This window comes from Acartia tonsa, chromosome 15 (assembly GCF_053477335.1).
Source record: "Acartia tonsa isolate MP-2025a chromosome 15, ASM5347733v1, whole genome shotgun sequence".
In the NCBI taxonomy this organism is placed as follows: Eukaryota; Metazoa; Arthropoda; class Copepoda; order Calanoida; family Acartiidae; genus Acartia; species Acartia tonsa.
The window spans coordinates 586,025-601,310 of record NC_137274.1 but is presented as its reverse complement, the minus strand read 5'-3'; the positions used below and the strand labels follow the sequence as shown (position 1 = coordinate 601,310).

The window sequence follows — 15,286 nt, the reverse complement described above, 5'->3', positions numbered from 1 at the left end:
TTCTTTCTCCTTCAGGCATGGGTTTATTGATGATCAATTTTTGGATCAGACACTGTCTCATAAACAAATCATCGCAGTAGCCGGGTGTAACTGCTAATGACATTGGTTGTTGCAACCTTGCTTCGCGACTAGCTGGTCTGTTGTTGTAGGAACTGAATGCTCTGTCAAACAGTCATCAGCATTCTTACATGATTCACCTGGCCTTCATAAGAAAGGTGTGAACCAACATTGGTTCCTAGCTGCCTTTCCAACCATTGCGTGAACCGTATCCTTCTGGTCATGTCCGCCTCAGAGTTTGGCATCATTACAGCCTTGTGCCCATTGACACGAGGCATATTAAGCTGCTCATTAGCTTGCTGAACCTCCTTGTTGAACTCAGCCACAGCACTCCACACTTTTTCATGAGCTGGCACAAAAAAGCCGTTGAAAATACCAACTTGTTGACATCTTGGTCATAGACAGCTTTGCTGATGTCTAGAATGGCTCTTTTTAAATTGTCCATGGATGCTCCTCCCACGAATTTCTGTAGACTGGTTACTATAATGTGCTTTGGCACCTTGTCGTCCTTCACCGCCTCTATTATAACCTTCACCATGGCGTTGAGATCCCTATCCGCCAGTGTGATCCAGGTTATGCCCGTGCGCTCTTGGTAAAGCACGCCATCTAGCAGACTAAAGCTGCTAAAAACTACATTCCTTGTAGGATTGTTAAATCTAGCCATGTTTGGGAAAAATCACTAATCTCGAAAAAAAATCTGAAAAAAAATTAACTTTCTTTAGATCCTTGTTGCATGTGATTATGGCAAAAAAAAACTGTTTGGTGTGTATCATTATTGAATTAAAAAAACAATGTTCGTTTCGTAATATGATTGTTCTAGAAAAATTTTAACTTTAAAATAAAATTTTTATAAACTGCTTGGTGTACGTCATTTTTAGAATTGAAATAAACTTTAAAAAAACTGTTTGGAGTGTGTCTATTTATCGTAAAAAATTTATAAACTGCTTGGAGTATGTCTTTTGTTGTGAAAACTGCTTGATGTGTTTTTAAAAATATTTTCTTAAAAAAAAGGTTCCGTTCCAATCGATAAAAAACTTTGATAAAAATTCATTAAAACATTGTAATAAAATGCGATTGATAAAATTATGTTCGTTCGTCTTTTAAAATACTGTTTATCACTAAAAAAAATTGAACATACTAATATGGGAATAATTTATTCACTTTTAAAATAATTTCACTTTGAATTGCGTCTTTCTAGCTTCACGTCGGAAACAATGTGTCTGCTACAATGTTTACATTTTCATAATTTCCGCCAGTGGATTTCTACTCCACGAAAGTGTTGCCAAATCATCGCGCTGTTATTACACCGACGAACATTTTCTTGATGTATCCATGGCGTATACTTCAAGTGATCATGAACATGAAATCGGAATTTTGTGTACTGTATTGCATTTTTGATTTTTTGTTGTTTTTTTTATCTGTTTTTGGTATTTTTGCTTGGTTTTTGGTTGTTTTTGTTTGATTTTTACTCGTTTTTGTGTTGTTTTTGGGCTTTTTAATATTTATGTGTTTTTCTTTGTACAAAAAAATTTACAACTTGTTGTGTTTTCTGTTAAAATTTTTAGCTGTTTACTACAGCCAAGTTTGCTCTTCCTAGATTGCCTGATTGCAATACATCCAGTAATGCCAACTTGTTGACACCACGTTTGGTGAGTAGATTTGCTAACATTAGGGTGCCATCTACCCATTTAACTTCTTTTACTCTCCCTTCTTTAATCATTTCCTTGATAATAACAATATCTCCTCTTAGGATCCTCTCTCCTACTTCTGATTCTGAGTAGATTGAGGTCCTTGCTGCATCCAGCCCATTGTTTAATGCTTGTGTTTCTGCACCTAGGGTACTATGTACCTTGCGCTTCAACTTTCTACTTTTCCATTCCAATGGTGCACATTTTCCATTCTTGATGTTTACAAGAAACACAATGAATCCCCCACAGCTATCCGTGTTATTGTTCAAATTTCGATATGCCGCGTCTGTGTAAACCACAATCTTGCAGTCTTGCAGGTTACCTAAATTAGATACCATAATTGATACCTGTGTCTTTTTAAGCCTGCTTGCCACATTCTTTGCTCTAATCAGATCGTCCACTTTGCCTCCCTTGAACTTTGTGGAGAGATCTATCATCTCAAAACATAACTCAGGCCTTGTTGCTCTCGCAGCCCAATTCACAATTCCTGTTAACTGCCTCAATAGTGTCAACTCGTCTTGGTTCATGTCGCGTTTTCTATCTTTTAGCTGTTGTAGGTCTATTACTGGAATAGTCACATTCTTGATGTATTTTTCTTGGTCAATTCTGATTCCATCATTACACTGTTTCATGTGAAAGCCTGTGTAAATGAAATCCTTTGTCTCAGATTTGCCTACCTTGAAGCAGGACAAAACTTGTGGCATGATGCATTTGTTGAAATACTGGTTGCCCACGTGAAGGAAATCATCCACATGCAGGGCAATGATTCCTATGAGTATACCATCTTTGATCAGATAGAAAAGTCCCGAATCGTAGTGACTGGTTTTGAAACCTAGCTCTTTCAGTTTCTTAAGTACCCTTAGGTACCACTTTCGACTGGCATCTTTCAAGCCATATAGGCACTTTTCCAGTAACCAAAGCTTTTTGACCAATTGCGCTTCTTTAGGTGGCTTTACATAAACCTTTCTATCCATCTTGTCGCCTTGTAGAAAAGCACTTGTAATATCAGTTGTTTGAATATCCCAACCTTCTGTCGCAGCTATAGCTAGTAATATCTTAATAGAGTGTTTCTGAACTGTAGGACTATCTGTTGGAAATTATCCTTCTTCCTGGAATCCCCTGGCTGTTAACCTTGCTCTTATTTCCGTGCCTTTTTCTGTCAGCACCCAGGTAGTGGTGATTCTCTCTTGTCCTTCGTCCTCAACTATTTCATAAGTGTTGAAAGCTTGTAGTTTGTTCAGCTCCTCTATTTTTGCTACCAATGCTTCCGGTGAATCTCTTTTGTCTTGTGGTAACATTACTGCCAAGGTTTCTTCTGTCTACAATAGCAATGATATCGTTTCTTCTTCTTTTTCTATCCATATTCTTCGTTTGTCTATATCCTTTATTTCTAATATTTTACCTCAATCTAGTTTGATAGTGAACAAAGCTTCCTCGTTGTCTGATTCATCTCCATTGTCTTCTTTTTCGTATCTAATGTCTCTGTTTGCTACTTCATCATGAAAGACCTGACTGTTATCCAGCTGAAAATTAAACCATCCACTATGTTTACCTGTCACTTTACCTCCATGTCCAAGAATAGTTCCTTTTTCCCACTTTTCGTCTTTGAAAATTTCTATTCTGTCGTTCCTTTTCAGCACCTTAGCTGCATTTCTTAGAGTGCCGTCATCATTTAGTTCAGGTGATGGTTTTTGATTTGTTTTCTTTCGCTTTTGACCTTGCTGTTTGGTGTTGTTCTGGTTTGGCAATGGATTTTCATTGCTTTCTCTTGTGTTTTCTCCTGGTTCTGCTGTTACGGTCTGTTCTTGCTCCATAGGTATTATCTCCTCTTCTTGGACAACCTCACTTGGAATATTTTCAGTGTTGTCTTGGTCCTTCTCATCCATTCTTAGTTCTGTCATATCAGGTATGTCATTGATAGTTTCTCGCTCATTTTGTCTTCTTGTTTTGATGCTTGGAGAGCTATCTTCTGAAGATTGTATTTTATCTGTTTGGTGTTGATCTGTTGCTTCTTGTTCAACAATCTTCGCTGCCAATCCTTCTCCTGCCTTTATCAGTCTGTTTGCGCTTACTCTGTAATAAACAGAGCCAATCCTGATAAAAATGATTTTATTATCTTGGAAGATTACCTTTGCTGGACCTCTCCATATATCTTCTCCTTCTTTCTTGAAGTAGACGATATCACCTTTCTCATAGATTGTATCACAGCTTCTGATTTTTGCTCTCAAAGCTCTTTTTATCCTTTCACATCTCTCTGCTTTGGTGTATTCTACTCTTGTTTTGTGGATAGCTTCTAGTGTATGCGTAAGAGATTTACTTTTCTCTGGTTCTTCCCATGCTGGTGGAGGATCTTCTAGTATATTTGGCAGCTTTATCTGCCTTCCGAACACTAATTGATGTGGTGAGAAACCTCTGACACTAGATAAAGAGTTCACAGCTGTTATAGCCCAAGCTAGAGCTACTTCTAAGCTCATGTTTGGAAAATCCCTTTTTGTTGTGCGTACTATGATGTCGGAAGTTTCATGATTTTTCTCTACTACTCCTCCTTGCCAGGGACTATTAGCTGCGGTGGTAAGCAGCTGTACATTCAAAAAACTGCCTACTTCTCTCATTTCATCATTAGAAAATTCTCCTCTATTATCAGTCAGAATTTTATCCATACGTCCGAATACTGGCAACCATTTCAATGTGATGGCTTTCACAACTTCTTCCGGTTCCTTGCTTTTGATGACCGAGGCCATCTGATATCTGGTAAAATGATCAATCGAAAGGGGAGGAGCAACTGCCGGACGGTCAGGCGTACGCTTCCTCATTATGCACCCTTCACAACTCTCCATTATATCATCTATCATGGCAGAGAATTTCTCATGCCATTGACCAGCTTCTTTCAAGATCGTCACAAACTGTTTCTTTGGGGAATGCCCAAATTGTTTATTGATCTTTAGCAATGCTTTAATTTGATCTCTTTCATTGTTGTTTTCGAGTTCAGCTATACAGACCTCGTTCATTTCTTCCTTGTTGTTGAGTAAGTCCACTACATAATGACCTGCGCTTGTTGTGTGTAATATTAATGGTTTACCATTTATAGTTCCTCTGTCATTCTTCATGTCTAGTGCTATTCCAAGCGTCTTCATAGCATTCTTGGATAGCAAAAGTGGAATATCGGACGAAATTATATCAATTTCAAGCTTGTTGTCTTCTCCTCCGATTCTAGCCGGTATGATGTATCTAGCATTTGCATCGAGTTTGCCTTGATTTCCAAAAAGAAATTTTCTATCAGTTTCTAGCGGTCCCACTACTTTGTTTCTCATTTCTTTTGGTAAAGACTTCAGGTACACTTTAATCCACTTTTCTCCAGCAACACTTGCTGAGCAGCAGGTATCCAGCGCTGCCATATTCAGAGCTTCGGCTGTAAATCTATTCAAGTCCTCTTTTTCTGCACAAAGAACTGAACTCTTGTTCAGACTGTTCAGATTCTGATGTTTCAGCTATCAGTACTTTTTCTGATTCTTGTGTTTGTGGATTAGTCATGTAAACCATTTGATACTTCCTATTCTCTTTAACTTGTTTCACATCTGGGCATTCTTTTACCAAATGCGTTTCTGCTTTACAGCCCAGACATTTCATAGGTTTGCCATCCGGTCCCGGAGGGTTCAGTGGTTTAGACCTAAATGTTTTCTTGTTGTAGTCTTTGTTATTAGACGTCGAATTATTCTGTTTCTTGGTGTTGTTTTGATTTTGGTATCGGTTATTCTTGTTTTGGTATGATGATTTTCCGTTTGGCGGCTTCCATCCTTTCGCCATATAAGCTTCGTCCATCTTCTGACTTTCTTGAATGTCGTCTTCTTTGCATGAATTCTTTTGAGCGAGCATAATTTCGTTATTTTCTTTCACTTTTTCATTTAATTTTCCTAGAATTTCACGCATTTTCGATTTTACTGTTTCATACCTTTTTCCGTCTTCCGTTGTTATCTTTGCTACCGATCTTATAAGCATAAATTCATAGCTATTTAAATCCGCCGTTATCATTAGCTCTAGAGCAAATAACATATCTAGCCTTGTGTCTCCTTCTTCTGGGAAGATTTTTAATTGCCGCGCTTTTGTTAACGTTTGATCAAATTCGATTATATAATCGCTAATTGTCTGGTTTTTCTTGCGTTGTAGGTATTTTAGTTTGCTGTGTGTGTTGTATATCTCTTCTTCTTGATCTACCCAAAAACGCGATTTTAAAAATTGGATTACCTTATCCACCCCTTTTTCATTTGCTACTAGATCATCAGTTTCCACGGCCTTCAGTATGTCCTCTCTCAGGGAATCACCATATCTGGCCGATTTTACTGGAATTTCACTTACCAAATGAAATCCTTGTTCAGCTTTGGGCACGGATGTCGTCTTACTCCACATCTCTACACATCTTACCCATGTACTGAAATCCTTGAAATCTTCAAGGTAAGGGATAGGTATTCCCCTCCCATACCCTTGCCATTTCTCCTTTTTCTCTGACTCTGACATTTTTAATTCTGAGGTTAGCTTATTATTTCCCTCTGTTTTTGTGTGTGTCTCCCCCTTACACCCCTTTAAATTGATAGGGTCAGTGCCCTCTTTTCCGCTACTATTGACGGTGTCACCCCTGTCCTCCTTGGTGTTTTTCTCTGTAATACCCGGTATTGTCGCCACTTTAGATATTTGTCACCCACACAGGGGTGCGTCACCCACACAGGGGTACTGTTTGATGTGTGTCACCCTCACAGGGGTGTATCTGTATTAAAACCTTTTTAATACATATCGAGAGACCGTTCTCAAGATCTAAAACCGAAATTCACTTCAAGAGAGATAAGATGAATTATGTTATCAATCTAAAACTTTAGAACAATGCCGTAGATCGTTGCGTGGCCAATTCTACCATTGAAGAACTTGCCTAAATAGGAGCAGAGTGACCATTTATGACAGGTGTCCCAACTATTATAAAGATAACAATAATGCACACATCTCTTCTGAAACATGAACAGACTTGATGTAATTTACAACCACTAAGGTAAGCTAAAACCCCAGAATGTAAACTCTGGAATAGATAAACATAATAAATAAAATAACACAAAATGGTTAACACAAATATATTAACTTGATGTATTAAAACTATAATAACTTGGTGTAATTAAATCACTGGTTCGAGTCCCCTCAATTCTTCATGGCCTCTCATTCCTTCCACAGCTTGGTGTAATTCAACAGGTTGCTTGTCAGCTTGGTGTAAGTCTTACTTGGTGTAGTTTTAACCTAAATAGGTATCACAGTTAATTCACATTAAACTTGACAGCCATTTCAGCATTTTTAAGTGTCATTATTAAAAAAACATTTCAGTTTAAAAAATTTAAATATCTTACAGGCTTTCAGAGAATGTCTAAGGCAGCTAAAACACAGCACATAATTATGCATGTATTTGTCTAGTATGTTTTCAGAAAGGTTATAATATAAGAAAATTAACTGAAATCAATATGAATAGGGTTAGAGAGTTTGTTTTAGATGATTTTGACCTCTCTAATTACAAACAACTAGTTCATTGTAACTGATGTATTTGTTTGATAGCAAAAACTCCATTAGGAACAACTTACAAAAGGAAGAGTCATTACAAGGCAGGTAAACCTAAAACATTTAAACCAAGTCTACCTGTTCTTAAGCCAGTCAAGTGTTGTCAATAATGTGTTATGGTTGAAACCATCTACAACATTCTTGTTTAAATGCAGAAGAAAAAAATACTGGTGTAATTTAGGTAGAAGATCAAAGGGTGTTAGAAATTATTACTACTAATGTAGTTAGAGATAATCTTAAAACTGCAAGGTAGAAAAACATCATGTTAGCAACACTAAATCAATAACTTTATCAGTACAAAAACAACAGGAAGAGTAAAAGCTTTGTATAGTGATAAACTAATACCAGCCAGGGAACTTAAGAGGATGATACAGTTTAATAACATCTACTTAAATCAAGTGAAAAAACAAAGCTTTATTATAAGAACATTGCAAGGAATAAAATCTATTGAACCTAAAACTTTAAATGCATTAGTTAAAATGGACAGATCATTGCAGCCTTTTAAAATCTCAAGTTGTAGAACTTGAGTGTCATAAGAAAACAATTGTTAAAAGAAATATAACTTATTGTCATGATTTAAATGGTATAATAGAACATAAAGAAAAAACAAGGAGTTATTCATCACATCTGATTATAAATTGAGATCAGAAGTTGGTATTAATAAGGAAAGAAATTTTTTAAAGGTTTGCTTAAACTTGGATGAAGTAGACAATAAAAGGGATGCTATAAGATCACTTTATCATTATCAATATGAAAACAAACTAATTATGTGTGTCATAACATAAGACAATGGCCGATAAATTGATGTACATCCCCAATGATGATACACAAAATTACCCATTCTTTAGATTAAGATTAGTGTTGAAACATTTGAACACTCAACTTATTGAAACAACCAATCAAAAAGTCCCTAAAGTTATTAAGTTAAGAAATAAGAAAGTAATACCAGCCCATTGTCCTCTCGTTCTCTGGTAATAACATACAATTCTAGGCTAATGTATAATAACATAAACCATTACCTATAGAAATTTAAATTGCACCTAAAATTTTTATTTCTGACTTAATTTTAGTATCATTAAATGAAAATGAAGTGACTAATAGCATAAATTTAGTTTGAATGATTGACTGTTTTTTTTGACATATATCACAAGAATGTGTTTTTGGCTTTTTCTCGAAAAGCCCTCATTTCCAGATTTTCGTTTTTCCACCAAATTTATACATTCATTGGGATGTTTTAGGAGCAGTTAGTCTTATGCCTGGGAAATTTTTTTTCTCTTACTGTCGCTTCGAGTGAACTGTGGCCTATGTTAATCTATTAATTCACTTAAGGTTGTATCAGATTTATTGATCTGGATGATAATCCAGATCCTGAACTTTTTAATGGACAAGAATTGCACATTACAAAATGGGATTTATCTAGATGCCATGGAACAATAGGTACCACTTTGAGAATTTTTTTATCTTGATGAATTACATCTTCCTTATATCTATTGTAAAATACCAAGAACAGTACAGTTTGTCTTTATCAGAATCTCTCTGTAAATCATCAATGAATATTGTACACAATATTACTCCCAAAATTGAAATATTAATGTTATGTAATTCAGACCAAGATTCTCCAACTTATTCCTTAACAATTTTATTTAAAATTTATTTTTAAGTTCCTTTTTCACTTAAAAATTTAAAAGAGCTGTAATTTCCTTATTTTTAAAGCTACAAGAACAATTTTTTGTATAAAATTTTTATCTCTATGTAAATTTTATATTAGAAATCTCAACACTGAATTTTGATGCGGCAGCTGTAATTGGCAGCTGCTAGCTCCCACTGCTTGCTTAAATTTAAAATTTGACGTCTCTAAGGAAAATATTGCTGTCACAAAAGTCTGGAGATTTCTGAAATTCTCTTGACCACCTGAATTTCATATACTAATATACATATATCCTAAGTTCTACTTAGGATATTTTATAATTTTGGTAACCTTGTTTAAGTCAAAAAATTATTTTTGCTCTTTTCCTGAATGTCCTTGCCAGGTTTGCTGGCATCCTGTGTCCGCCAAGATAAAGATATTCAAAAATTTCAACTCTCAGTTACTTAGTCACTTAGTTATGAACCTCTAACTTTCACACACAGAAAATGAGATGAAAAAAACCAGAGGGGGTGCGTTCTACGCCCCTCCCCCCTCTCCAACTGTTAATGTAAAGTATATCATGAGCAATATAATCAAAAGCTTTCACTGCATTAATTAAGGAATACTCTGACAACATTATCTCCATGATTTGAAGATTTATTGATAAAATCAATTATTATAAGAATTGCATTGTTATTGACCTATCTTTGAGAAACTTGAACCAATCTTTATCAAAGAAATCATTAGCATACAAAAAATACAATAACCTTCTGCAAAATATTTTTCAAAATAGAATTTTCAGTTTTTACAAATTAAAAATTTTATCATTTTACGTAAATTATTTAACTTATCCAAATTTTTCAGGATCAAAATCTCCATCAACACTAAATCTTGGCCCTGAGTGGTGCTATACTGATAATGGTATACTTTTGATAGAATTTTCATTATTCTGTACCTAATATTTTGGGATATGATTGCAGCTTAAAGTCATCAAAACGCATTTTTTAAAGACTTACATTTAGATTAACTAGAGTTATATATGATATTGATACTCCCTACCCTAAACAATCAGTGCCCCCTCAGTCTCATTTTATTTCTAGGCACCATACAGTCCCAAGACTTTTAAATTTTCTAATTTGTGATTGAGGAAAATTGATTTCATATCAAAATTTCAACTAGAGTGGTCACAGTGACTGATTAAAGTTACCTATTTGTCATAAATATGTAATATATCTGTAAGTTTAAAGTTTGCAAAGATTGCAAGCATGATTTGAAATGAGATCAAATTTTCAATTTTTTCTAGTGCATTATGGATAATTGGAATTTGCATACCCCCTAATAGATCTAAACTATCATTTCTTGTTTCATTGGCCAAATCAATTTTGCAGTATCAGTACGTCTTTTTGCAATCTCTGCTATTTTAAAATCTGAATAAAACTTATCTGCAAAATGAGATCTCATAGAGGGTACCTTGATAGTAAATAAGGGGTGCCAGGAGATCTCGTGATAATTAAGCTACTAGGCTACCAAGCAAGGTAGTACTCTCAGATGCCTTAGTGGGAGCCTTGCAAAGTTTCAGATCGATATCTCAAAACCCTCAGTGCCTTGAAACTGGGACTTTGAATCCTGCCCTCAGGGCCTGCTAGGAAGGGTAAAATGGTTACATTTTGTTGTAAGCAATCAGTTTAAACGTTATAAACGTTCTCCCAATCATCAATAGACTTGATTAGAACCATTAATTCATCATTCTAAGACAACTTTTTTTTCATTCAAAAATCATCCTTCGTTACCTCCTTCTCAACTTTTTCAGATGGGGATAAAATTTTGTTTTGTCTTGGATTATGGTATTTATCAAGCCAACTATGTCCAGGGAAAACTTTAAAATAATCAACTTCAGCAAAACAGTTATCTAACCCTTATAATCTGGTCAGCTTGCAGGGGACCCACTGAGAGGGTCTCACCAAAAGTTGTCTCAACGCCTTGTTAGTTCAGATATCAAGCCAGCAAGCTAAGAACAGCACTTATAGATGCCTAAGTGGGACAATGTTGAGGTTTCACTGTAGGTCCACTTATAGCTTGCCTAAGTCAAACTGAAACTCAAATCTGATATTGAATGCTCCAACCTATTATCTCAGCTAATAAGTTTGGACTTTATCTCAAAATGTTTCAATAAAAGAGCTACTCTTTGGTTCACAAGTTCATCCATCTTTGTACATAATTTATTTTTCTGGTTGATTTGTCAACTGTTTATTTATATCAAGGAGATCATGAATATGTCTTTATACAAAGTGAATATAATTGAGTCATATTAATGATATCAAAATGTATTCCTATCAATCTATTGATTGCTAGATATAAAACCATGCTTTGTTTTTTAAAATGTATTTTAGAGACAAGCATTTGTGATAAGAATTTTTTGAGATTTAAAAAGAATACACATAATTGATGGTCCTGAGATTAGCTCAGTTTTATGTATCATTTATAATATTATCAATTGCCTGCATGTATCTTGTTAAGTGGTTATATTAAATTTTATCATATATATACAATGCAAATAACTGATTTCAAATGATTTTTAATGTCATATATCTAAAGCCATTTAGATATGTAGATATTTATATAAAGTTTTAAACAAATAAAAAATTGAAATCCAGGTACCATAATCAGTGATATTCTTTTCCATATATGGCTTTATTTTTGTAACCATCGGAAGAAAATTTAAAATCTATCCATAGAAAGCAATTTCAATATTTTTTGGTTGGTTTAAAGTAAACTTCAACAAAAAGATTGTTATTTTTTGATTTTGATATAAAGAGATGTATAATAAAAACACCAAAAACATTTATGTTTTCAAGGGAATAAATAAATTTTAACAAGTTTGATTTATTTTTAAATTGGAAGTATTTAAGACTTAATTCTCAAAATAGTACTCTAAGAAAACATTAATCTGTGACATATATAACTTTTTTTCCTGCTTCATGATCACTTTAAGGGCACTATAAAATGACTTAAGACTATTGGTTCAAATGGTAACTGCCCTTAATTCCTTTTGCCATTTCCAAAAAGTTAGAGAACTTGTTTCTAAAAATTGTTGTATCAAGGCACCCTTAACACTTGGATCTCACTTCATACTGAGTGCTGCAACATTGACTGAAACATGAGTCCTCTTATGGTATCTCTAAAATAGGCTACAGTTGCTTGTCAAGGGGCACCTAAGGCTCCCCTAAAGATGAGAACCAAATAAATTTCAAAAATTCAGTTCTTGATAAATTTATGTGTGTCAGTATTCTACCCATAGAATCAGTTCTAGGCGTTCAAAACCACTTCCAGAGGTATTTTTGGTGTCAGTGGACTATGCTGGTTTATATTTGAAAGAAAAAAAGTGATGTAAAAATTTTATCCTTGTAGATTTTAAGTAGCTGTCTGTTATTTAGGGTGCTAGATTGATTCCTAGATTTTAATATTTTTGCAATTCCTCAACTCCATTTCAAGATAGAGGGCTGAAATTTTCAGGGGTTAATTAATTTTACATTCTACATAACTCCACGAAGTTTTATTAAGACTTGTTTATTGGGGTGCTGGATCAATTCCTAGATTTTTAAGTTTTGTGTTTTTAAAGGTTGCGTGATTTATGGTTTTGTAATTTCCCTATTTTACCAAGATTAATGTTTATTTTATGAAACTGTTCTAAAGTAGTTTTTTTTTGATTTACATTCTTAATTTTTGAGCTTCATTTCTCATGGATGTTGTCATCATTGTTAAAAAATAGATTGGTATGTTTGCTTTTGAAGCTCTGGTGTGACTTGTTCACTCCCCCCCCCCCTGAAGTTGGTTTTGATACCTGAGTTACAATTTTTAATTCTTTTAACACTCATGAAATACTATTGAAACATTAGTTTTTATTTACTTTTTAATATAACACCTAGCTTTTTGATATCTAAGTTATTAAAAAATCAGTCAATTGTAATTTTAAACAATATTTGATTAAACTCTTAGTAAATGTTTCAAATGGAGTTCAATAATTAAAATTATTTTCAGGAGCAACAGTACTTCATGAGCTCGCCCATATAATTGGTTTTATACATGAACATAACAGGTTTGTATGGAAGTTAATCAAGTTAATAATACACTACAAGGCTCCACATATATATGCATTTGTTTATCTTAAAATTAAAAAGGCTGAAGTTTTTGCAGTTTATTTCTAAACCTTGGGATTCAATTGATGTGATAAAATTTTCACTAGAAAAGTATTCACAGGTAATAAAATGGTGACAATATCCATGCATAACTAAGCACAAATATATATATTGGAAAAGAGATAAAGTAAATCAAGCATATGCTCTTTGGAAAAAAAGCTTCAATTTATTATAATCATTAGCAGCAGAAAAAATAAAAAAATATATCAAAAATCATAAATTAAGCTACTCGTCCTTTTGTCTATGAACAAAAAAATCCAACAACCAAAGATAATTGAAAATAAAAAAAAATTTAAAGCTGCTAAAAAGCAGTCGGACTGCCTTGGATATTAGATTCTCAATATGCCCTATAATGATGGGAAAATTTACAAAACAAACATAGGTTTGGCTTTAATAGCAGCTTAGTAAATCTTATTTCTCACATAGCATTATGAACTGATGGACATCATATATATTATGTATAAGACTTAAGGAAGGACAATTTTTTTTCTTCTCTGCAATTAAATGAATTTATTAGATAAATATGATAATGAATAATAGTTTTTGATCCTGGTCAACAAAAAAGACACCTTTATTTTAACTTTTCAAATAGATTCTTAAAACTCAAAAATCCAAATAAAATTTTAGACCTGACCGTGATCAATTTGTTGAAATAAAACATGAATTGATGGATAAAAAATACAAAAACAGAACGAAAATTAGAAATGACACTCATGGAGAAACACATGAGGTAATATATAATTCTTAATTTATGCTTCTCTTAAGCAATAACTAAAATACATTTTTTAATATTTTGAAGTGAATAATGCCTTACCCAAATATGAAATATTAATGTATGAATATATTTAGACTCCATACGACTACTTCTCCATCACCCATTATCCAGAAAGTGGAGGACATTGCAAAGATAATGAGACAGCATGTATAATTGTCAAGGAGCCATTTAGAACATACTTCAATGACACTGGTTTGCTCAAACAATATCCTGTTAGTATTATTTTGAGTCTAATCCTTATAATAAAGTAACAGGATGTTTGTTTGTCTGTGCGTTTGTATGTCTTTACAAAATTATCTCCTAACTGCTGAACCGATCAGGCTCTCCTTTACAGTGTAGCTTCTAATTGGTCCTTGGAAGGTTTTTAACTATTTTAGAGAGGATAGCAACCCCCCCCCCAAAAAAAAAAATCGACCTCCCCCACTTTTTTTTAAATTTAACTTTTTAAATCTAAAAAAAATTGGGTTATCAAACTCAACTCCCCCCTCTTCAAGTGCCCCTAGAGGCCTCTAGGTGGGTAATAGCCGCTAGTTATGCATATTCTTTGTTGATATGCCATTATCATCTGATTATAAAACCTTTAGCAATACTTATCAACCAAAAATATCTAATTATCAAAAATATGATTTATTTCTGGATTTGTGGCATTTTTAGAAGGAAAATGGAAAAACATGGAAAATCTTAACATTATTGTTTATTATTAAGAACCACGTACATCTTAATTTTGGAACATTTATTTTCTCTTAAAAGCATAGAATAGTTAATATTATAGGTTTTTTCTAACTTATTTTTTGTGTAGATTTGATATTTGAAGCCAGATTAAATAGAGGATATGTAGTTTTTGAGATATTTGACCTATTAAGAAGCCCCTTAATAAAAAAATATAAATACCAAGAAAGCCACTTAAAATAATACCAAGAATATAGGCTTGATGTAAAAATTATAAAGTTAATGTTATCAATTAAAGAAATAATAGTTATAATTTGGTTTACTTTACAATAAGTTTTTTCTACCTGTTCTACAGTTCATCAGTACAAAACTTTTTGAGAAACAGCATATGTCACCCCTTTTTTCTTGAATCTCCAATATTCCTGTTGATCTCCTCGCTTTCTCCTTCTACACCATATACGAAAAAATGGCATACCTTGCCTATGTCTAAGTATGGAAAGGATGTTGAAGATTAAAGTTATCCCAAGTATTTAAAGGACAAAGCTTCTATCCTTTAAGGGTTCTCAGTATTGTTCATATAAATTCAACTATTTTTCTACACTAGACCTAACAATCGGCCTCTAATTGTAAAATAAGCTCCTATTTTGTGAGTTTGCATGCCTCATAGATGCAATACAGACTTGAGTTG

The 15,286-nt window shown here is 33.7% G+C and overlaps 1 protein-coding gene across 1 annotated transcript in view; it reads left to right on the top strand.

Annotated features, from left to right (window-relative positions):
• Positions 1–15,286, top strand: part of LOC145307537 (uncharacterized) — a 53,803-nt gene that overhangs the window by 31,853 nt on the left and 6,664 nt on the right. Inside the window, exons 7-11 of the mRNA XM_080149995.1 lie at positions 8,661–8,768; positions 9,823–9,879; positions 12,997–13,054; positions 13,782–13,884; positions 14,004–14,141. Coding sequence (XP_080006121.1) covers positions 8,661–8,768; positions 9,823–9,879; positions 12,997–13,054; positions 13,782–13,884; positions 14,004–14,141 — 464 coding nt within the window. The remainder of the gene's footprint in view (positions 1–8,660; positions 8,769–9,822; positions 9,880–12,996; positions 13,055–13,781; positions 13,885–14,003; positions 14,142–15,286) is intronic.